Source organism: Chinchilla lanigera, unplaced genomic scaffold, assembly GCF_000276665.1.
Source record: "Chinchilla lanigera isolate Chin_1 unplaced genomic scaffold, ChiLan1.0 scaffold00005, whole genome shotgun sequence".
Lineage (NCBI taxonomy): Eukaryota > Metazoa > Chordata > Mammalia > Rodentia > Chinchillidae > Chinchilla > Chinchilla lanigera.
The window spans coordinates 36,863,100-36,886,220 of NW_004955406.1; the positions used below are offsets into that span (position 1 = coordinate 36,863,100).

General features: G+C 41.0%; 1 protein-coding gene across 2 annotated transcripts in view; it reads right to left on the reverse strand.

Moving 5' to 3' along the window:
- Positions 1-22,647, reverse strand: part of Ddx59 (DEAD (Asp-Glu-Ala-Asp) box polypeptide 59) — a 24,327-nt gene extending 1,680 nt beyond the window's left edge. Inside the window, exons 1-7 of one of the 2 annotated variants that reach the window (XM_005375143.2) lie at positions 22,514-22,647; positions 20,470-21,286; positions 18,575-18,742; positions 14,122-14,211; positions 4,957-5,208; positions 3,943-4,095; positions 3,189-3,317 (exon numbers count right to left, since the gene is read on the reverse strand). In XM_005375143.2, coding sequence (XP_005375200.1) covers positions 3,189-3,317; positions 3,943-4,095; positions 4,957-5,208; positions 14,122-14,211; positions 18,575-18,742; positions 20,470-21,276 — 1,599 coding nt within the window. In that variant the 5' untranslated portion in view covers positions 21,277-21,286; positions 22,514-22,647. Of the gene's footprint in view, positions 1-3,188; positions 3,318-3,942; positions 4,096-4,956; positions 5,209-14,121; positions 14,212-18,574; positions 18,743-20,469; positions 21,287-22,503 lie in introns of both variants that reach the window. The other variant, XM_013522046.1, reaches the window with a different exon arrangement.
- Positions 22,648-23,121: the final 474 nt, after the last annotated feature.

A 23,121-nucleotide genomic window follows, 5' to 3' on the forward strand; every position in this document is an offset into this window, starting at 1 on the left:
ATGTGTACAGGCGTTTTCAAAAGAAGATATACAAGTAGCCAACAAGCACGTATGAAATGCTGTTTAAGCCACTAAGAAAATGCAAGTCAAAGCACAATAATACCACTTTATACTTACTAAAATGGCTATAATCTAAAAAAAAGATAATAATAATTATTGACAAAGATGTGGAGAAACTGGAACTCTCATGTATTGCTGGTATGAATGTAAAACAGTAAAACAATGGGGAAGGTCCTCAAAATGTTACACAGAGCTATCAGATGACCTAGCAGTTCTATTTCTAGGTACCAATCCAGTAGAAATTAAAACACAGGTGGACACAACAGCTTGCATATGAATTTTCATAGAAGCATAATTCATAGCAGCCACAGTAGTCACAGCAGAAACAACCTAAACATCTAGCAACTAATGAGTGGATAAGCAAAGGTGGTACACCCATTCACACAATGGAATATTATTTGGCAATAAAAAATGGTGTGTTAACATGATAAATATGGGTGAACACAAAACATGCTAAGTGAAAGAAGCAAGTTAGTGAAGATCACACACTGCATGATTCCACTGATATGAAATACACAGAAGACAAAAATCTACAGAGACAGAACACAGACTGAGAAGTGGTTGCTAGTGGGGTGTGTGAGTGCGCACATGTGTGGTGCAGACTGAGGATAGTGGGGGTAGCTTCTCAGGGTGATAAAATTTTTCTAACATTGACTGCAGCAAGGTTGCACAACTCTATGAATAAATTAAAACCATTTAACTGAATTCACTTTATTTTTTTATTTTATTTTATTTTATTTTTTTGTCTTTTCTTCCGGTACCAGGAATCGAACTCATAACCTTGCGCTTGCCAGGCAGGCGCTTTTGCCGCTGAACTAAATCCCCAGCCCCTGAATTCACTTTAGATGGGTGAACTGTATAGCATGTGAGTAACATCTATCAACATCATTTACACAGATATAAAGTTGTCAGAAAGTAACTAAAATCATCTCCAAACTCTAAGATATATCTGATGTTAACAAATGTCAAATTATTTCTCCCTGAAGCTCTCTACTCTACTGAAACTGAAAAGCAGGCACTACACAGAAATTCCTATTATAATTTTAAATTCTAAATACACATCCTTTAACTTAGCTATTCTATTAGTTATTGCTTTTTTTTTTAGACAGGATCTCATTATGTTGCACAAACTGAGCTTGAACTGCTGGGCTCAAGCAATTCTACCACCTCAGCCGTCCAAGTAGTAGGGACCAGAAGCACACATCATCATATCTGGCAGAATCCATCTCACAGTAACACTCACACAGGAGCACAAAGAGATAGGGTTTACTGCAGCATTACTTAGTAACAAAAATACTAGAAACATCTGATCATCCATCAAAAGGATACATTAAATAATAACAGTGCATTCATACAATATATTACCTTGCAAATATGGAAACCAAACAATCCAGATTAAATAAGTAAAAGCTCATTTAAAGAGCTCAAAGCAATGCATGGAAATACAGTAAGAATTCAATACAAATTAACATTTGCTAAATGTACCTATTATGTGTGCTGGTAAGGAAAGATATCTAAGGTACATTTAATAAAGATGCAGAATGGTTGGTATGATGAGATCCCATTTACATATGTGTGTTATATACATGTAACTATGTATGTGTGTACACACAAATCTACGTATGTTTATATTTTCTGCACAGTTAACTGTAGAAACTACTCAAAGATAAAAAGCAATAGGAAGAAGAAGGCTTTTCATTTAACATCTTTCATCATTTACATTGTTTGTTATCATGTGGAGATGAATTTTAATTACTGAAGCTAGTTAACAAACCCAAAAGACCCACATAAAGAACTAGAAAAGTACAAAGTTCTGCAGCCATTCTGAGTAGAGGTAAGAAATCTTACAAACGTCACCAATTCCTGATGCCGTTGCTGTTTCACAGCATTGGGAGTGAGTAACTGGGAGTCTCAGAGTTGGTCTCGGGATAGCAAGGAAAGTTAAGTAATTATAACCTGCACACTCTTTAAAAAGCAACAAAGTTTCTTAAATGATATTTAGCAAAGATTTCCACTTAAAATTAGTAAAAATCTGCAAGAAAATAGGCCAGTTATTTGAACAACTAAAAGCTGTGGGACACTCAGTTCACTGCTCTATAGGCAAATGAGGTGGTACCAAAAATACAAGCACGTAAAGCACTTCGGAGGGCGAGTCAAGTAAATGTGGCATTTGGAGGTGATTCTAAGAGCATCAGAGAAAGGCTCTGCGTGGCAGGACTGTAAGCAATGCCCTAGGAGGAAGACAGGCAGCAGGCGGGAGATAGCGCAGTGCTGAAAGAAGGCTCTATTTCTGTGCAAAAGAGAAGCTACTGTTACCTTTGGCAGCAAAAGAAAGAAACAAAATTTTAAGAGGTGAAAGACTAGAACAAACAAGGATACGAAGAGCAGATGAAGACAAGATTCTAAAGAATACAGGACAAAAACTAAAGGATACTGTATTAAAAGATCAATTTTATTTTGGCCAGACAAATCAACCTCAAACAATCATTTTCAACAGTTTTTCTTTTCTGATTATAAAGCAATTAGTTATGTTCACTGAAGAAAAAAGAAAATTTAGTACCTAAAAATTTTTTTAGTTAACATTTCAGGGATTTTTTTTTGGGGTCCTGGGGAATTGACCCCAGGGAACACAGAGCTACATCCCCATTCATTCATTCATTCATTCATTTATGAGACAAGGTCTCCATGTGCTGCCCAGGCTGGGCTCAAATTAATGATGCTCCTGGCTTAGCCTCCTGAGTAGCTAGAATTATAGGTGTGGTCACTGTGCCCAACCAGCCTGAAATGCATTTTAGGCATACAGAGAGCCTTTAAAAATAAAATATAGTTTATATGCATATATATATTAATTTATTTGTCTTTTTGAGACAGGGTCTTGCTATGCAGTTCAGGCTGGCCTTGAGCTCACTTTGTAGCCCAGGCTGGTCTCAAACTCGCGCACCGATCCTCCTGCCTCAGCCTCTCGAGTGCTGGGATTACAGGCGTGCGCCACCATGCCCGGCTGCATACATATATTAAGAGTAAAAGTATACAGCTTTATGTGCTGGTTTTTTTAAACTTAACATCATACTGACAGTGCCTTACTAAAACTCATGAACCAAACGTGGTGACAGGTGGAGCTGCTTTACCTGATGCACATACTCATCCATACTCGAAGGCATATCAAAGTTCACAACCAGCCTGACGCTGACCAAGTCCAGGCCTCGCCCCAGGACTCCAGTGCTCACCACAACCTCATAGTCTCCTTCCAGTAATCCCTTTCCAAAGAAGCAACAGGATTAAATCAGAATTTATTTTATATAGTTTTATGTAATTCTAACATCTTTTCTTTTTCAAATACTTCCTTTGATATTTTTACCGTAGTTTTTCAATAAAGTCTTATACCTGAAAAACGTATGTAGCTTGAATTCTCTCCAACCCCCAAACAATTTATTCTATTAATTTACTCAGGCAAATCTTTTCCAAAGACGAATGACTGCTCTGCTCCAGGCCAAACTGACCTGATTTCAGAAATGATGAATCGCGAACTAGTAATCCATTTAGTATATACTCCCCACAGAACAGCCATATTGCTCCCAAAACACAGCCGCCTGAGCAAGAGGAATAATTAACTTCATGGTTATTGGTTGCCTGACATTTTCACATTCTTAGAAAAAGGTCTGCTTTAAAAACCAGCTGAAAAGGGGCCAGGGATATAGCTCAGTGGCACAGCACCTGCCAGGCAAGCGCAAGGTCCTGAGTTCAATTCCCGGTACCAAAAAAACCCCTCAGAAAAACCAACCAACCAAACAAACAAACAAAAAAACCAGCCGGAAATACATTATCTCTTGAAAATAAGGCAAAAGAGATTTACAGGAAAAAGAAGAATGCTGAACATCAAACCTTCAGTATGCTCTTCCTTTCTATTTGCGACTTCTCCGAGTGTATCGATGTGCTTTTTAGACCTGTGATCTTTTGCACTGCCTCACTCAGCAGATCTGCTCCCAGCTTGCAGTCCACAAATACTAACACTGGCGGCTTGAAGAGCTTCTTATCCTGAAAAGCCAAAAATGTTATTTAAAATTACTGCTATAATAAATTTCTGAAAGCATTAATACAAATTAGTTAAGGAAAGGTTCATATACATTTTAAGGAAGAAAAAAGACATGCTGTGTTAAAAACACATGCTCTTTAAAATATGTACAAACAGAAGCCAGTCTATTGCCCTTCACATTTCTGCATCATTAAATTGCAAATTTTGAGCGTTATTAATATAGTTCTAAATTCTGCTCATGAGTCAATAAAAATCCTGGTTACCTCAATACAGTATTTGTAAGTAACTACATTGTATATACTGTATCACCCACTTAAAATGTGTTTAAATCAGTCAAAGTTAAAAATTTATCAAGGACAGATACCCAAGAAATAGCTTAACCCTGTTTTTTTTTGTTTGTTTGTTTGTCTTTTTGAGACAGGGCTCGCTATGCAGTTCAGGTTGGACTTGAGCTCACTTTGTAGCCCAGGTTGGTGTCAAAGTTCCAACAATCCTCCTGCCTCAGCCTCCCAGGTGCTGGGATTACAGGTGTGCACTACCATGCCTGGCTTTAACCCCATCTTATATAAATGAAAGTACTGAAATTTTTTGAAAGTAAAAAATTCTTAAGGAATAATCTTAGTATTTAAATATCTTTCTATAAAAAGCAAAAAACCAAGCCTACACCTATAAAGCATATTTTCACAAATAAAAATGTATTTGATCCTCACAGAATTCTGACATAGGTGAAACAATTTATTATTAAATAAATTCATCAATCTAGATCAAATTCACCAAAAGTTGCCTCTAGAAATAATTCTCTTAAAAGCTCTAGAAAATGCAAACACAGTCTACAAAACATGGTTCCCTGCTTCGTTACTCACATTTAAGATCTCAAATAACTTTTTCTTTTTGGCTGGGTCTTCTACCCACAGGACAATCTGACGCACACTGGGACAGGGCAGGTTCTTTTCTCCCGTGACGATTCTCACGGGGTTATGCAGAAGCTGGCTTGCGAGTTGTTCTATGCTAGCTGGGATTGTGGCAGAAACCAAAATGGTCTGACAATCATTAGGAATGTTTTCTAAAATGTCAAGTACTTGCTGTTGAAAGCCCATTTTTAGCATGGTATCAGCCTAAAATAAAAAAATCTTAAAGTTAGTCTTGCTTGACATTAAAACCCAGGGTCACCCAAGATAAAATTATCATTAAGAACATAAAAAATTAAAAACCTCTTATGTAGGAAAAAAAAATCACAAACAATGTGAAAAGACAAACAATCCACAGGATTCTTTCTTGTGTGTGTGTGAGGGCCTTTACACTGAATTCTATCCCCAGCCCTTTTTTAATTTTTTTGAGACAGTCTTGCAAGGTTCAGCCCAGGCTGAACTTGAACTTTTGATTCTCCTGCCTTAGCCCCCAGAGTGTTGGGATTACAGGCATGTGGAGAAAATATCAGATACAACTATGAACTGTTTACAGTAACATACAGATTGCTGTTATGGCATTATTAATACTTGCAAAAGCCATACACATCCTAAAAATCCATCAAAAAGAGATTTTACAGTAAATTATGGTAAATCCATATAATACAACATTATACTGCCATGAAAAGTGATTAGAAAGCCCTTTATTAGACAATGAATAGGTTACTAGGGTAAAAAAAAGCAAAGTATAGAAGAACACTATGTATAATACATTATCTATCTGACAAAATATTTTATGTGTATATACTCAAGGGGGATTTCACTGTTTTTTGCAGTTTGATTTTTTTTAACTATCTCTATGTAGTATATTTATAATAAAATATTACTTTATATTAAAAATGTAACACTGGGGGCGGGTATGTCTTAATGTTTGTATATCCCAAAACTCAAATGTTGGAACTTTACCCCCAATCTAGTAGCATTATGAGCGGGGGCCCTTCAGATGATTAAGTTAGAGGGGTTCACCCCATGCAGACAGAATTAGTGCCCTTGGAAGAGGCTCAAGGGAGCTGTTCTCCTCTTTGACCAGAAGGCCCTGGCAGGAGGGAACCAACATCCAGTCCTCAGTGGACGTGGAACATGCCGGTGCCTTCATCTGCACTGTAAAGTCTGGAACTATCAGAAAGAAATTTCTGTTGCTTTTAAGAGTCTAAGGTATTTTGTTATAAAAGGCAGACTAGATAGGGGCTTTCACATCTGAATACACTGCTGTGTTGCTTTTGTAACACAATAAATGTGTTACTAAGCAAATAGAAAAAAATTTAAATTAGTGCTGCCTCTAAAAAATAAAAGGTTAAGGCATCTTGATGTTCAAACACAATTCAGATACCTATAGTCTGGGAACAATATGTTATTTATTTTAAATTAAGGAATAGTATTTTAAGTGCCCACTAATGTACTGCAATTCAAATTTTAAATGCTTATTTTAGTATTATTAATTCTATGCGATTTTAAAAATCTGAAATAATCATGACAGGGTGAGTTTGATCCTGGCTCCACCCATGACCTTAAGCAAGTTAATTAGCGCTAAGCCTTAGATTTTTTCCTAATGAGAAACAAAGACTGAGCACCCCTTATCTAAAATGCTTGGGCCCAGAAGCGTTTTGAGTTGCAGACATTTTTTTTTCACATTTTAGAACATTTGTATGTACATGAGAGCCTGGGGATGGGACCCAGATCTAAACACAAAATTTGTTTGTTTCATATATACCATATACACCTAGCCTGAAGGTAATTTTATATAATATTTTTAATAATTTTTTGTATGAAGCAAAGTTTCAGGGTGTGGCATTTTCCTCTGGTGTCAGGTTGGCACTCAAAAAGTTTTGCATTTTGGAGCATTTGGGATTTTAGATTTTCGGATTAAGGATATTCAACCTGTAATAACCACCTTGTAGCACTGTCACGAGGAGCAACAAGATAGAGTATGAAGTACAGAAGATGCTTAGGACACGCCTGCAGCGGAAGTCTCAGCCTGTTTGCAATAACTGTGGGCCACACAGGACACATGCTTGTGCGCACGCGTGCACGGTAGGCTTTGCCACCATCTCCCGCTTTTCTCCATAATCCCACAAAGTCCTACATGTCTCCGCAGATGGCCTTGCATCTTCTGTCTTGGGGAACACATCCAGGCCTTTAGAAATGAGTGCCTTCTGCTTCTCTTCTGCACACATTCTAAAAGGAGTCCAGACCTGCTGTCCCTGCTCCAGCTTCCCCCTTCCACTTACCCAGGTCCATCCCACCCACCCAGGTCCACCCCCCCTAGATCCTCCCTAGCACCGCTCTCTTTCACAGAGAAATTACCCCCAAATGCTCCATGAGAAGACAGTCTTCATCTCTAATAAATATCTTAAGTAACAGAATATGCTCACTGCAGAAAACTTGATAGACATAAAAGAACTAAACTTAAACTTGTCATTTTATCCCATAATCCAGACATGACCACAAGCTCTCTTACTTTCAGTCTCCAAAGTATGTCTAGAAATGCCTCTCCCTAACCCCACACCCACTGCCTGGCTCAGACCCTGCCCACATCCTGGGAACTCGTCTTCTTGCTTCCAGGCTATTCACATTCATGGCACCAGTCTGATTATAACACATTCCTGCTTAAATCCTTCCAGGGCTCCCATTGTGTACAGATTAAAGTCTGAATTCTTAAGGCCTCTTACAAACTATGCACTGGAGAAAAGATGTGAAAGGACATATATATTAACTATGGTTATTTTAAGGTTCGAGGAACATGGGCCCTTCTCTCCCATTTTTCAGCTTTTCTTTAATGTTCACAGATTACTCATAAAATAGTTACCAATTTGAAACATAGGAGCCATGAATAACATTACAATAAAAACCAAGAGAAAACAGGATAGGATAGAAAATACCAGAATAGAAAACCTACATGTAGCAAGGATTATTTTTTCATGAAATTTCTGTTTCATTTATATTACACAAAGAAAATACTTATATCCTGAATCTCCAACTGTTTTTTTTTTTTTTGGTCTTTTTGACAGGATCTCGCTATGCAGTTCAGGCTGGTGTTGAGTTCACTTTGTAGTCCAGGTTGGCCTCAAACTTGCAACGATTCTCCTGCCTCAGGCTCCAGAGTGCTGGGATTACAGGCACATGCCACCACGCCTGGCTTAAATTGCATTTTTTTAAAGTCTTTATGAAACAGACCTTGGGAAAACAGTTACTCTTTCTACATCTTTGTTTCTACTTCTTAATCTATTTCCTATTTTAGAGGATGTCAGCAGATTAAAATGTGAAAAATATATGTTTTAAAATTCTTACAAGTAAAAGTACTGCATAAATATGTTTGAGACTCAGGTGTGGTGATACATACCTGTAATCCCAGCAGGCTGGGTGACTCAGGCAGGGGATCAAAAGTTCAAGCCCAGCCTGAATAAATCAATGAGACCCTGTCTCAAAATAAAATATATGCTGGGCTGGGGATGTAGCTTAGTGTAAAGGCCCTGGGTTCAATCCCCAGTATGACAAAAACAAAGTGTGTGTGTGTGTGTGTGTGTGTGTGTGTGTGTGTATACTGTTTCAAAAATCAGAACTTCTCACAACTAAAACAAAGCTACTGAGAAAATGCAATGGCAGGAGGTAAGCATAAAGATAAGAAAAAGAGGTAAAGGTAAATGTGCCCCAATTATAAAACGAACTTGCCAAAATTTTCTGGAACTATTTTTTGAACTGGGTGTATTTCTCATTACTCACGACTTCCTGAATGTCTGAAAATCTGACTTCCATCTCTGTTACCAAAACTTCACTCTTGAAGGGGCTGAACATTCACTTACCAAATCTACTGAGTGGCTAACTATGGTTCAACAGTTGCATTCACTGAACATTTATTATACAGCAAGCAGCTTTCCAAGTATAGCACACAACCTCATCAAACCTTGCCAGGCAGTCGCTATTATGATCCCAGTTTTACTGATCAGGAAATGGAGGCATATTACACGGTGATTAAGGAGTGGGGCTGAGACACAGACCTTGGTAACTTGGCTTTAGAGTCTGCATTATAAACATGAAGCTGAAAGGCTGTGTGACATCTGAGGAAGGCAGGCATGGTGGTCCATGTCTGCAATCCCAAAACTCAGGAGACTGAGACAGGAGAACTGCAGCCGGTCAAGGCCAGCATGGGCTAGTTAGTGAGTTCAAGGACAGCCTGAATTACATAGAGAGACCCTGTCTCAAAAAAACAAACAAACAAAGACCTTACTTTCAAATCATGTATGCATGGTCTAATGTATGGTCCAACATAGAAACAGATGAATCAATCAAAACAGACAACATTCATAAATGTAAAATATATATTTAAATTACAGCTCATAAGATAATTATTACCATCTTCTTCAAATATTTCTGTCAGGACTTTTCTCCTCTCTCAGGGGCTACTTTATTTTCAGATCCATTTTCTATTCAGTCTCTGTACATTGAACACTCTATTTGCTGGGAAGCCCCATAAGCTCCAGAGCAGGCCCTTTCTGCTGCACATCTGTCCTCTCTCCCTAAAGAAGACAGACACATTCCCTCCATGGCTCTGAGTACCAGTATAACTCAAAGACTACCAAAACCTTATCTCTGGCCATGACGTTTCTCTGAACTCAAGTGGCAGAAACCAATGGCCCACTTAATACCTCTGCTTGGATCTAATAGGATTCTCAAACTTAACATGCTCAAAATGGAATTCTGTATTTCCTCCCTGCAAAACCTTCTCTTATACTGGTACACATCCCAAGAAATGGCATCACTGCAAGTCCCTACTCATCTCCTCTTCATCACCCACTTCAAATCCATGACAATTCCACTGACACTACTACTGCATCCCAAAGCGGATTATTTCTCTCCAATTCACTCTGGACAGGATGCTCCCTTTGCTGTCACCACCACTCAGGACCCCTTCTCCTCCCACCACAGGGATTCTTCTGGGAGTATAACGAGGTGTCATTATTGTCCTGCTTAAACCCTCCAGTCGTTTCCCACCACACTCAGAATGAGATCCAACATCTAAACACAGCCTAACGTCGTACGTTTCCACACGTATTCACGTCTCTGACTTCATTTCCTGCCGTTCTCCCTCATCCTCCCGACCCTAGCGCATCAGCCTTCCTTTTGTCCCAAATACCCCAGGTACCTTCTCATTTCCGCAGCTGGGCACTGGCTGGCCTGTCTGCAACAGTCTTCCCTCAGATCAGCGGAGGCAAACCTAGGGCACATGTGTCACAGTGGGCACACAGAGCACATGAGCCAAGTCACCCCAGCACTGCCCCAGTAGCCAGCTACCTGTTAACAGCGCACACAGGGGCCACGCACGTGCTTGGAAAGCAGGAGCTGTGCCAGAGCATGGCGTCGTGGGCAGTTCGGGCACTCAGTCTCTCAGAGGTCTGCCATCACTGCCTGAGATGGATCTTGGCATGACTGGTTCTTTTTCATTCAGATTGCAGCATAAACATCCCCTTCCCAGGGATTCCCCAACTACCAATCTACTCTGCTATACTGTTTTGGGTAGCAACATTTGTCTCAGTTTTATGAGGCAGAGAGCCAATCTGTGTCGCTTTCCATTGTATCCTCAAAACCAGTAACAGTGCACACAAAACCAAAAGCCTTAAAATACATCTCATAAATAAATAAGCATTCATTAATTCTAAGCACTGAACAAGGCCCTAAATATATGTCAGCAACCTACTAGTCAGTGTGCCCCAGACCTCTCCAAAGTTAAGAATCACCTGGAATGAGTTTTTACTAATTCCTGGACTCTGGCTCGAACCTAGTGAATCAGAACATCTATGTGAGAGGTCTGGTCTTGCATTATATTCACTGAACATGACAAGTTGTTCTTCCTTTTACAGAAACTTGGATAAACACTGCACTTGGTGACTGGGCTATGGCTGAGAATACACTAAGCGAAGTCTGTGAGCAGTTCAACAAAGAGGAAAGGCGGCCTAGGGCAATGAGGGAAGGTTTCAGAGGTAGGAACACTTACAAAAGGAGCAGGCAGAAAATTCTAGGGCCAAAAGACAGGTCTCACTGGAGACACAGCACAGCAGAATTTTCAGATTCTGAAGACATTATCCTAGTTTTCACCCTTCATCACTCCGGTCATCACCCACCTCTTGAAGCAGACTTCTCCTCCGCAGGAGCATCGCTCATGCTTAGTTCCTCTCTGTCCCTTAGACTAGTTCACTTTAATGATTCCTCTTCCAAGCTAGGCCCTTTGCTCCAGTCTCCCCGCTCATTTCTCTCCAGCCTTTTTCTCTTACAGAAATCATTAGGCCAAACGGATTCCAAAGCACCTTTCTTACATTTACAGGGTGGTTCCCGTGGGTCCATCATTCATTTGAAATTCAAGGCTCTTTTTTTATTAGTACATGTCTGCAGTACAGAACGTTTAGACTCCTTGTGCGGCATGAGTACATGTACATAATATCTTAATTTTTTTATTCCCTTCCTCTCCTCTCCCTCCATCTCTTGACCTCCTTCCCACTTGAGAAAGATCTCTCTACTTCCTATTATCTATCTTTTATTTTGCTATTTATTTATAGTTTGGGTTTCTCACATAGGAGAAACCATGTAATATTTAAACCTCTGTATCTGATTTATTTCACTTAACATTCTAAAGCTGAGCTCAAATAGTTTACCAAGCTCCAAAATGTACCCACTTATCCTTTTCTCAAATTAAAGGTACAACTATAACTTATAGAGTCGCTTCTATAGCTGCCTTCTTTGTCTCTCAAATGCAGCCATCAGAAGACTCGTAAATAATTACTTTACAGTGACTCTCAGATTAACCCTTGAATCCCACCGCCTCCATCCTGTCCCTGACCCCTTCACCCCCTGTCTGGACTGCTGGCTCCTCTATCTCACAGTCTCTTTCTTCTTTTAATTTCTCTTGTACTGAGCAGAACAAGCTTCCTAAACCACCACTTTCAACATGTTACACCCCAGCTCAGAAAGCCTCATTGTCTCCCACATCAAATCATAGCTCCTCTGTCTCCCTTTCAAGGCCCTCTATAATTTGACCCCACCCAAGCTAACCAACTCTGCTCCTATTATTTCTCAGGAGAATTCAAGCTGGTTGGTCTCTTTTCTGTTCCCTCCTCACCCACACTAGGCACTTGGGCTTTCTGACTCTGCTTATGTCAGATTCTTCATGCGGACTATCTAATACATCCCCTATTTCCTAAATCTTTTTCCATTCTTTGTGGCCCAGGTTGAATTCCATTATCTCTAAGAAGCCATTTTTGTACGGTGCCAATATATTTACTTTCATTTTTCTTTCTGACCTTTTTTGTCCTGAACAGCTGCCATATCATATACAGTCGTATTATTGTATTAATAGCTTTTATCAGTAGTTGGCAAAATACAGTACTCAGAAAAATTTCCAATCTTTACTTGCTTTTGTAAATACAGTTCTAGTGGAATCCCGTCACAGTCATTTTTATACAGACTATGGCTGTGTACATTGGTTGCAACAGAGACCATAATAGCCCCCCAAAACCTATATTTACCCTCTGGTACTTTACAGAAACTACTTGCCAACCTTGGCCTACATCATCTATTTGAGTGCTTTTGTATCTCAGTACACAGGATAATGTTTTTGCTTTTACTTCACGTGTATGGGTCTTTTCTCTCTGACAAGACTGTAGCACCTTGCAGGTCTGAACAGTACTCAAAACTTCTCTGCAATTCTGTCCGAACTAATCCAGAGCTGGTCAACGTGTACCTAAATCGTACTTCTGTGCCGACTTCAGCTCTGGAACCTAACCAACAGGATCAGCTCACTTCCCTTCCAGACCACACAGAAACCAAATTCCTTAAATGCCAAGGGGCTGGACTAGCAGCACTCGGCACGTGCTTGCTGAATGGATACTTCTTTTCCACCTTACCGTAAACACAGCACTGCCACACCTTATCGCTGGTTGAAGAAAACGAAAAGGCTATGAAAAGCAGCGAGGATGAACGGAACCTAACTTCTAAATTCCACACAAAAATCATTTCCCAGGCTCCACAGACGGGAAGAACATGGGCTTATCAACAAAAGGAAGTCCGGTCACTGAGAGTGAGGCTGCTGATAAGTAGATGCAATACATCAGTTCCACCGGAAGGGCATGCCAGGACAATGCTGACTTAGCAGACCTTGTAATGGACTGAAAAATGTTATCTTACATCCCTGTAGGACTTTTGGGCCTATGAGACAGTTTTGCCATCATTCTTCAACCTTGCCACTGCTCTAAAAGATTAAACAAGGTCTCATGGGAGATGGCAAAAATGCCCACACCTTGGTCTTCAGGGTCTTAGCTACGTTTTCCTTCCACTTCCTCTGGTATCCACTGCTACTTTCTGAGGCCCCCAGAGCAAGCCAGGATGTTGTCATGGGCCAGCACCTGTGACCCACAGTTCTATCACTGGGGGTAGCACCAAACCTCTGCTCTGTCACTGCTGGGGGACACGTGTGAACATACATGTGCCCCGTAGGCAGGGACCGTACATGCCCAGTGTAGACTGGCACAAGGTTCTGTGGTCTTGTGCTTGTCTGCATGATGGAACATAACACAAGGAATATTACACTTACTTCACCTTGTCATAGAAGCCAAAAGTATAAAATGCTCCTAGGATATATGAACAAAACAAAACCGAACAATCACAACCACAGATACCTCTGTCCACACAGAAAAAAAGAAGTAAAAAGAGCCATGCAACAAAGCATTACTAGTTATTTCCACAGTTCCTGTTAATAATTTGTTATCACTGATTCCTTTAATTTTGTGGACAAATGACATAGAACACTAAATGTTTAAAAACTTATCACTGTGAACACAGTACCTGTTGACTTAGTGCCACCAGCCGTCAACTACAAGACAGCTCTGGGTTTAGTTCATGTGCCAGACCTCAACACTGCACAGGAACCTGCTCAGAATGCTATTTTTGCTAAGTCTCTGCATTTTTTCCTTTGGGGGAGAAAATGCCCCTGAATATACAATAAAACTATGTAATCATAATATACTTTCCATAAATTATATAAAATTATGTCACCAATGCTTTTTAAATACTACTTACTTCATCTACTACTACAATTTTTATGCCAGAGAGTTCCACAGCATTCTGTTTTATTATATCCAGAAGTCGTCCAGGGGTTGCTATGATAACCTGAATAAAAGAGAAAAAGCAAATTTGAAAATTAGATAATATTCATTCATTCAATTTTTACTAAGTGGCTAATATGTGACACTGTGTTAAGTACTCAAAATTCAATGATGAATAAGTCAAACATAGTTCCTGCTCCTGGATAACCTATAACATCAGGGAAGACACAGATGTAACAAATAAATGCTAATGAGATAAGGATGGTAGGCAATGAAGGCAGAGATTTGTCCAGCCCTACCTAAAACATAAGCTCAAACCTGAAGGACTAGACAGGGTGAGCAAGGAGAGCAAGGAGAGTGACAGAAGCAGAGGGACAATGACATCTATGACACTCCTGAGGCTGGAGGGCCAGCGAGGGTCAGGTGATAAGGGCGACAGGCAGTGAGGGGCTGTGCCGGCAATTAGCCATTTGGCGAAGTGCACAAATGCAAAGTCTGTAACCTCTTTGGGTTTGTTATTTCATTTTTAAATTAAGAAGTTGGGCACAGTGATTGCTAAGGTTGCTCGAGGCTCTCAAGAGTTTTGTAACACAGTGGTTGCAGTAATGGCTGAAGTAGGGGTTCTCTGGTCGAATGAACTTCACTAGTATTCCAAGCTCTACCTTGTAATAATGGTGTGAGACTCTGTTCTCTCCTCCACCACTGGAAATGATGCTAATTATTGTGAGGATTAACTGAAAGTGTCTGGTATAAGACAGAACTACAAATGATCTAATTCAACTGTATTTCACTGCTCAGGTCCACACTGGCAGGATGATAAAACCACTGAAAAGGTTAACATCTTTTATAAGGGTTATAAGATTCTCTGTTCACACAACTGTAAGGATTTGCTTGGGCACTCCAGAAATATCATAAACTTTCAAGTCATATTTATTTATGGTACTGGGAATCAAACTCAGGACCTTGCGCTTGCCAGGCAGGTACTGTGCTGTTGAGCTATGTCCCTGATCCTTCAATTCAATTTTAATATTTTTAGTTGAGTTTAATTCTTCTCTTCGTCTTTTTTCCCCTCTGCTGCTTTCAAAATGGTAAACCTTTTTTCATTCTTGTAGTATTTTCCCTTGAACTTTAACAAATACATATAATTTAATAAACTGTAAAGTTAACTAAAACTTTTACCTTTATCTCGGGCAAATGCTTTACCACATTCCCTGCAGTTACATGCCTCTGTTAGCCAGCTACTTTCCACTTTTTTGAAATTCAGATTGTTGATTATTATTACTGTTTTTATTCAGCGTTTACTTAGACTCACGAACGAGCTTACTCTTCGCGCACCATGCGTGCTTCCACGTATGGAACCATCTTCTATCGGTAGACTCTCAGTTTCAAAGGTCTTTTAACTGGCACACTGCTAATTAACTGTCCGGTTTTTCTTTTTTAACCTGAAAAGCTCTTTTATTTTGCCCTTGCTCTTGAAAAATGCTGCAGTTATCTTTCCTCAGATGCCTTTGGTGAGGGAGCACCAGCTAGGGTGAGGCCTGGGAGTGGCAGCAGGGTAAGGAGGGGACTCCAGGAGGGGAGGGGACTCCAGGAGGGCTGGCTCAGGCGTGGAGCCTAGTGAGGAAGGAAGGCTGCGTGGCAGGGGACAGTCTCCATGGTGTGAGAGTGGCCCTTTGTAGGAGAACTGGTCAAACCAACAAATACATAAAGAAAAGTAAGCGGCAGGTTTTTCCCTGTCAGAGTTACAGATATAAAAATATGGAAACAGAAAACGTAAAGCAAATTTCTTTGTGTTGAATTAGACTTGGAACTCAACGTAAATCATGGTCTCAGACTGTAATAACTATACACACGAAAAAGCACACACTTAGATTTCCCAGCTGTCTCCAATAAGAGGTACTAGAAACAGCGACAGCCCAAAAGCAGTGAGTATCTACAGCACCCACGTCTTAGTTTCCAAATACTATTCCTTACCAAAAGAAACCAAGACTCCTTGAAGGGAGGCATGATTCCAGGGCTGGGCAAGGGAAAGGACAAGACAAGCCTGGAGCATTTTCTTTACACAGGGAAGTACTCAAAGAATAGTGGGGATATGATCTAAGGACACAGACCACCTAGAAGGTACTTCCAGGGGGCAAATCAAGGACAACTGGAGCATCAAATCAAATCACAATGTAAACAGATTACAACCCTTTGAACAAAACAGGACAACATGAATTTACACTGCTATAAAGAAGTGAATAAACTGGAAGTTTGGTGAAGCACAAAAATTTATATAGCACAAAATACTCCCTCCCAAAATATTTACTAAATGTCAAAAGGGGAAAAGTGAACCTTAGAATTGCTAAAAAGAGAGGACATCACCAGGAAGAAAACAGAAATCTACCATTGAAAAAAATGCAATGCAAAGTACAAACCACCTCTTCTGTGATAGTCCTAATCATATGAGGGATGTCCCTCAAACTAAGAGGCATGTAAATCTTTTTCTTTTTTAAGGAGGAAATTGGAAGACTGACAAACTGTTCCAAATTGGAGATGATAATGGACTACATGCAATATGTGAACGGGTACTATAAAAAAATGATGGGAAAATTATAAAAATGAGAACGGGTTCCAAGATATAGATGATATCAATGTTAACTCCTGATGTATTCCAAAGAATCTACGCTCTTACTGATTCCACAAATGTATTGTGGTTATGCAGAATAATGTCCCTGTTAGTAAGAACCATACTCTTACGCTTTAGAGTATGGTTCAAGTCAGCAACTTATTTCCAGGGAGCTAGGGAGAAAAAAAATTCTTTATACTATGTTGCATGAGAATTTTTAAAAAGTGTCAAAACGCTGCACCCAATCTTGAGTTACTAAATGTTGCAAGCTGGAGGTTACCCCAGTGTGTTAACTTATTTAAGAATGGGAATGCAAGAATAGTTATTTCAAAGCTGTTAGGATTTGCACATATTTACCAATGTGGGAACACAGGAATAGCTGTTAGAAGTTGCACATGCTTATCTCCATTCTATTCTCGGCAACAAAATTAATTCAATGCACAGGTTCACAGGAGATTGTAGTAAATTCTATTAACCTACTTTCAAATTTCATGCCCATCAAAAATATTTTTAGTATTTACTTTATAAATATATATTGTTGCACATATAATAGTTTTGTATTAATAAAATCACCTTTACCTATTGTATATTTTGGATGTCCATATTAAAAACCACTGATCCAATATCCCATTTTTTATAACTTTTAAAATATCCCATTATCGATTTGTAGTATCTTAAAATTGTATTTTATGTTTTAAATTTGTCAAATACATCTCATTTGATCTTTACATTATTGCTCTAAGAAAGCTGATGTTCACCCATAGAAGTTGTTAAACTCGGGTTGTAGATGTGGCTCAGCGGTAGAGTGCTTACTGAGCATGTGCAAAGCCTGGGTTCACTGCAGCAGGTAGGTGGGTGTTGAACACTGCAGTAGATGCCTGCTAGCTGGTAAGACACTGTTGTCCCCTCCTCCAGGATGTCCCACCAACTTACTGGAATCTCAGCTTCTCCCTTGAGACTCCAGGACCTCCCTACCACCCCAGAAACTAAATGGAGTCCAGAGCAGCTCAGGACTCCAGGACCCCGCATTTGCACCAGGGCTAAAGCCTACTTTAACTGGTCAACATCTGTTCCAATCCTTTCATTAAACATGTGGACTTTAAAGGCAACTATTCAACCAACCATTCAAACTCCAAGGGAACAGGCTCACAGACACAAAGTTACTTACCTACAGACATACTGCTACCAAGCACCAAAACCATCAATGCACTGTATTACTTTTACATATTTTTAAATATCAGAAAATACTAGCCAGGCATGTTGGCGCACACCTGTAAGCCCAGCACTCGGGAGGCTGAGGCAGGAGGATCATTGCAAGTTCAAGGCCAGCCTGGGCTACAAAGTAAGTTCAAGACCAGCCTGAACTACACAGTGAGACACTGTCTCAAAAAGACAAAAAAAAAGAAAGAAAGAAAATACGACCACACATAATAGCATAGCTAAGGAAGGAGTAGATAAGTTTCCAATTTTGGCAACACTCATTTATTGCTTACAGATCTTTAGATGAACCCCATCGTTCCAAGATTCAACTTAACCATAAAAGTTAGGATACGCCAACCCACCCACAGAACAAAAGTGACTGGTTAAATGAGATAATGAATGTGAATACATTCAACCACACTTGGCACATGACGGGGCACTCAATGCACTGTGTCCCTTTCCTGTATGGAATGAACTTCAAGGAATTCAAGGCTTACTTGCCAAGAATTTAAAAACTACCTAAAATCATACTTTGTCCTCAAAGGGAAATAAAACAAAATACTAATTCTTGTACGGCTTACAAAATTTTTCAAAGACACTCTATCAAACAGGTGCTTACCTTGACGTGTTGTCGCAAACGATAAAGCTGTGGGGGCAAGGGTAAGCCCCCCACAAGCAGCACAGTTCTCATGCGCGGCAGACCACTCATCAGTTCTTTAGCTTGTCTCTCTATCTGAATGGCTAACTCTCTCGTTGGTGTAAGAATGACTGCAGATGGAGTTTTGCTCTGCAAAGAGGTGAAAAACAAGTCAGAAGCACCAGCAGTTAATTCTTGCGGATGTAGACTAAATCTTCAGTGATTCCAGGAACATTTACCTTTGAAAGCATTCTCATGAGTCCAATTAGATATGAGCTTTGCCACCTTCTGCTCACTGAATTCAGATTTTTTTTTCTCCAAAAGCTATCATAGATTGATCCCATCTTTTTTGTAACACAGATATACAACGGAAGACCAAAACTAGGGCCTGGGAGAGGTGTCCACAGTAACCAAAGTGGGAAGTGGAAGGTTTGCTCCTACAAGAAGATACTGGGCTCTGCAGTCTCTACCCATCTCCTCAGAACAGAAAAACCGGATGTCACCATAAGGATCCGGTCAGAGCTCAGCATTTTACCCCGGTTTTTCTCTCTAACCTCTTTTGTAGATTTACTTCTTACTTCATGCAAAGGACTGACTTTGCGGCTGGGGGTGGGGATCTTCCATATCCTAGTGTTGGCCTTATGGTCCTCCAGTGTGTTTGATCTATAGTTTGAACATTTAGTACTTTATTTTTTCTCACATTATCTTTTTTTTTTTTTTATTTTTAAGATAGGCTCTCACTCTGTAGCTCAGGCTGGTCTTGAACTCACTATGTAGCCTAGGCTGGCTTTAAACTCATGGCAATCCTCCTGCCTCTGCCTCCCAGTACTGGGATTACAGGTGTGCACCACCACACCCAGCACTCACATTATCCTCTACTATTCTAGCTTTCCCAATTTTTCTCCCTTATCTTTCCTCTCTTAACCCACATTTTTCACTCCCTTTCTTTTCTGCTATGGTTCAGAGCCTACAGATTCACCAATACAGGTTAGATATTTCCAACCCAAAAACCTGAAATCCAAAATGTTGTGAAATACAAAACACTTTGAACATCAACATGACATTCAAGTTTAATACTGTAGTGAACTTCCTATTTATGGATTAGGGATGCTCAACTAGTAAAAGTCTATTCAATATTCCAAAACTGGAAAAACTCCAAAATTTTAAATCCAACTGGTCCCTAGCACTTCAGGTAAGGGATACATAACCTGTATTGACAAAAAATAATCACTCAAAATATTCAGTAAACTAGTAATGTGTGAAAGTGCTTAATATACTATAAAGTAACAAGGCAATGAAGCATTACTTTAAGAACCACGGATCATGCTGAAGGGTTTATTTTGAAATTCTACAATAGAGTTAAACTTCATTAAAAAGTGGTTTCTTCAAAATACAAAATTCAAGGAGGCACAGTTGACATATAAATTGCAACTCATCTGGTCAGCAGGATTCTCCCTCCCCCATCAAAAGCTTATTCTTTTAACAGAAAATCTGTTTTAAAAAATGTTCTGTAAGGAATATTTTAGATCTTCAATGAAGAGACCTTTGGTTCAAGATAATGAAAGAAAAAGTCTCTAAAATTATGTTCTATACTCAACTACTATCAGCAGCAAAATAAAGTAGGAGTGCCAGTGACTATAAGTTAAAAATATTTATTCTCGGGCTGGGGACTTAGCTCAGCCGCACAGCGCCTGCCTGGCAAGTAAAGGTGGTGAGTTCCATTCCCGGTACCGGAAGAAAAACAAAAACAAAACAAAACAAAAAAATAAATAAATAAACATTTATTCTCAGCTTGCAATTTTATCACAGTTAAAGATGAAATATGGTAAATACCACATTTGTTCCTTAGAATAATGCATGTGGACTCTATCAATTACCTCTGGTAAAGCTCGGATGATAACAGGAAGAAGAAAAGCAGCTGTTTTTCCCGAGCCAGTATCTGCGCTGGCCACAATGTCTCTTCCCAGAAGTCCCACAGGGATCATCTGCATTTGGATGGGGGTTGGCACCTCATAGCCAGACTTCTTCAAGTTGTGATTTAAGGCCTCAGGGAAACCACAGTGTTCAAAGTCGATAATGGGCCTGGTGACTTCTTGCCCTTGAACTGAAATTCCTAGCTGCTGTTTAAGATTTTCAATCTGGTCCTCCTGAAGGTCTGAAATAAAAGGATGCTCTCTGTAGACATAAAAAGCAGTGAGCGGAGACTCTGGCTCAGAACCAGCATTGTGTACGTCGCTGAGATTTAACTTCTCTTCTTTTTCCTTAACTTGGAGTAGATGTTTTGCTTTACACTCCAGGCTACACACATCTTCGTCTGTCTTATCACAGATATACTCTCCATAACGGCCACAGACAACACAGACAGGCTCCCCCGGCTCTGCCCAGCGCTGTGTTTTGGAAAAGGACTTCACAGGCTCTTCAAAAGGAGGGCTGTTCTTCTCGTTCTGCTCAGGTGCTACCAGGCCAACCTCGACTACCTGGTGAGCTGGTCTGGGGAAGGGACCCAATTCACTGCCGGCCCTGTCTGGTGCTGCGGCTTCTTTTGGAACTAAAGCATCAAATGGAACCCCTCTGTCTTTGTCCAAATGCTGGACTTCTGTTTCTGGTTTAATTTTCTTAGCTACACAACTTCTGCCGTCCTCATTAGAATTCCTCTTGACTTTTAAAGATCTTGGAACGAACATCCTTCAAATTCTGTTAAGGAAATTATATAGTCAGCTATATTTTACCCGCAGTCAAATTCACATACAAAGTAGCATATGATCGTGCGTCCCAGGGCTTCCCCTCAGAGGAACAGCGAAGACATCATACACTTTCACCAAGCTTTTCTTCTGTGCGTGTTTCCTCTGGTGACCAGAGCCCTCCTCCTCACACACAGAGTAGTGCAACACCGCTCACTGCTAACTACAGCCCTGCAGTACCCGGTGCCTTGACCACTTGCACTCTGAAGGGTCAGATATTACAGAAACCCTAGGGCATATCCTTCTATTATATTTTCACAAAAGAAAACTGGAGGGAGACTTCATAATTAGAATCTTTAAAATCAAAACCACAAACCATAGTGAAAAATGCTATTTTTATATAAGTAGCACTTACTGAGTGCTTATTTTGTGTTAAACACAGTGTTTAGGCTTCACTTAATCTTCACAACTATGTGAAATTGGTTAGTGCTACCTTCTATATGTACATACAGATACACACGTATATTATGCATATTATGCAGTATAAAATATATGTGTATCTGTGTGTATATGAGTTTATCGAAGTCACTCAGCAGCTAGAATTTATCTGTCCAAGGTCACACAATTGTTAAGAGGTCAAGCACTCTGGTTTCCAAGCACATGCGCAATTGACATCAAAAACGTATTTCTGCAAAATAAGAGTGACTAGCAAAAATACTTTTAACCTAATTGTGCGACTATCAACTACTCTTAACATTTTTTCTCAATTATTAGGATAAGCGGCCGGATCCCGTTTCCCAGAAAAAAAAAAAAAAAATCCAACAAAAACGCAACAGAGGCCCTAGAATTAGTATCTTAGCCTCCGCTAGTGCCAAGGAAGGGTGGGGACCGCCCAGAAGAGAAAAGCTTGGAACGCCCAGTCTTCAATGGGAGAAGCAAAAACAGCCGAGACCAAGGGCCAGACCGCCACCCGCCTCCTCCTCGCCGACGCCCCTCCTCGCCCCGCCCCGCCCCCGGCGCGTTCCCAGACGCTCCCCCGACGTCGCCTCCGCACCGGGGGCGCGCACGTCACGGCGCGGCTGGGAGACCAGGCGGGCGGGGCGGGGAGCAGAGAGAGGCCGGGGACCCCGCCGGGAGGCTTCCGGCTGCCGCGATCTCGCGCCCCGTATCCCCGAGCAGGGGGCGCGGGCCAGCGAAGGACCCTAGCGGTCGGGGCCCGCGCATGCTCACCCTCACGGACCTGCCGCCGTGGCCGGTCCTTCCCGGCGCGAGGCCGGGCTTCCGGCGGACAAGGCCAGACCGGCGCTCGGCGGGACCACGGCCCCAGCTGCGAGCGTAGGTGCGCTCCACCCCTCCGGAATGAGGCGGGGTTGTGGGCGGGGCCTTGCTGTCCCCGCCCCTCCGCGGCGGGCGGGTGGAGCTCGGACCGGGTTCTGGTTCGGAGGATTTATGTAATCGAGTAGGTCGGGTCTGGAGTGCGGAGAAGAGCGCCTGGAAAAACCCCGGCGAGAGGCTGGCGCGGGCCTGACCCTCTCAGGGTGGGGCGTTTGAGTGTAAAAGGGAGGGCAAGTGGCTTCGATGGGCCTGTAAACCCTCTTCTGCTTTTAGCTGGCTAGGGTAATGCAAGAACAGTACGTCTAACGTGGCGCGTTTGATAGACTAGGTAATATTTCCACAGCCACCGTACACCACCTCGGCACCAAAATAAAACCAAACAGAACAGCCACACACAGGGCAGGGTTCTTGTCCCCATGGGTTGCCATTTGTCTGCATCCAGCCTTTGCAGCTGCCTTCCAGGAAGCTTGTGGTTAAGAAGTGATGGGGACCTAGGAGAGGCTGGGAGAGGAA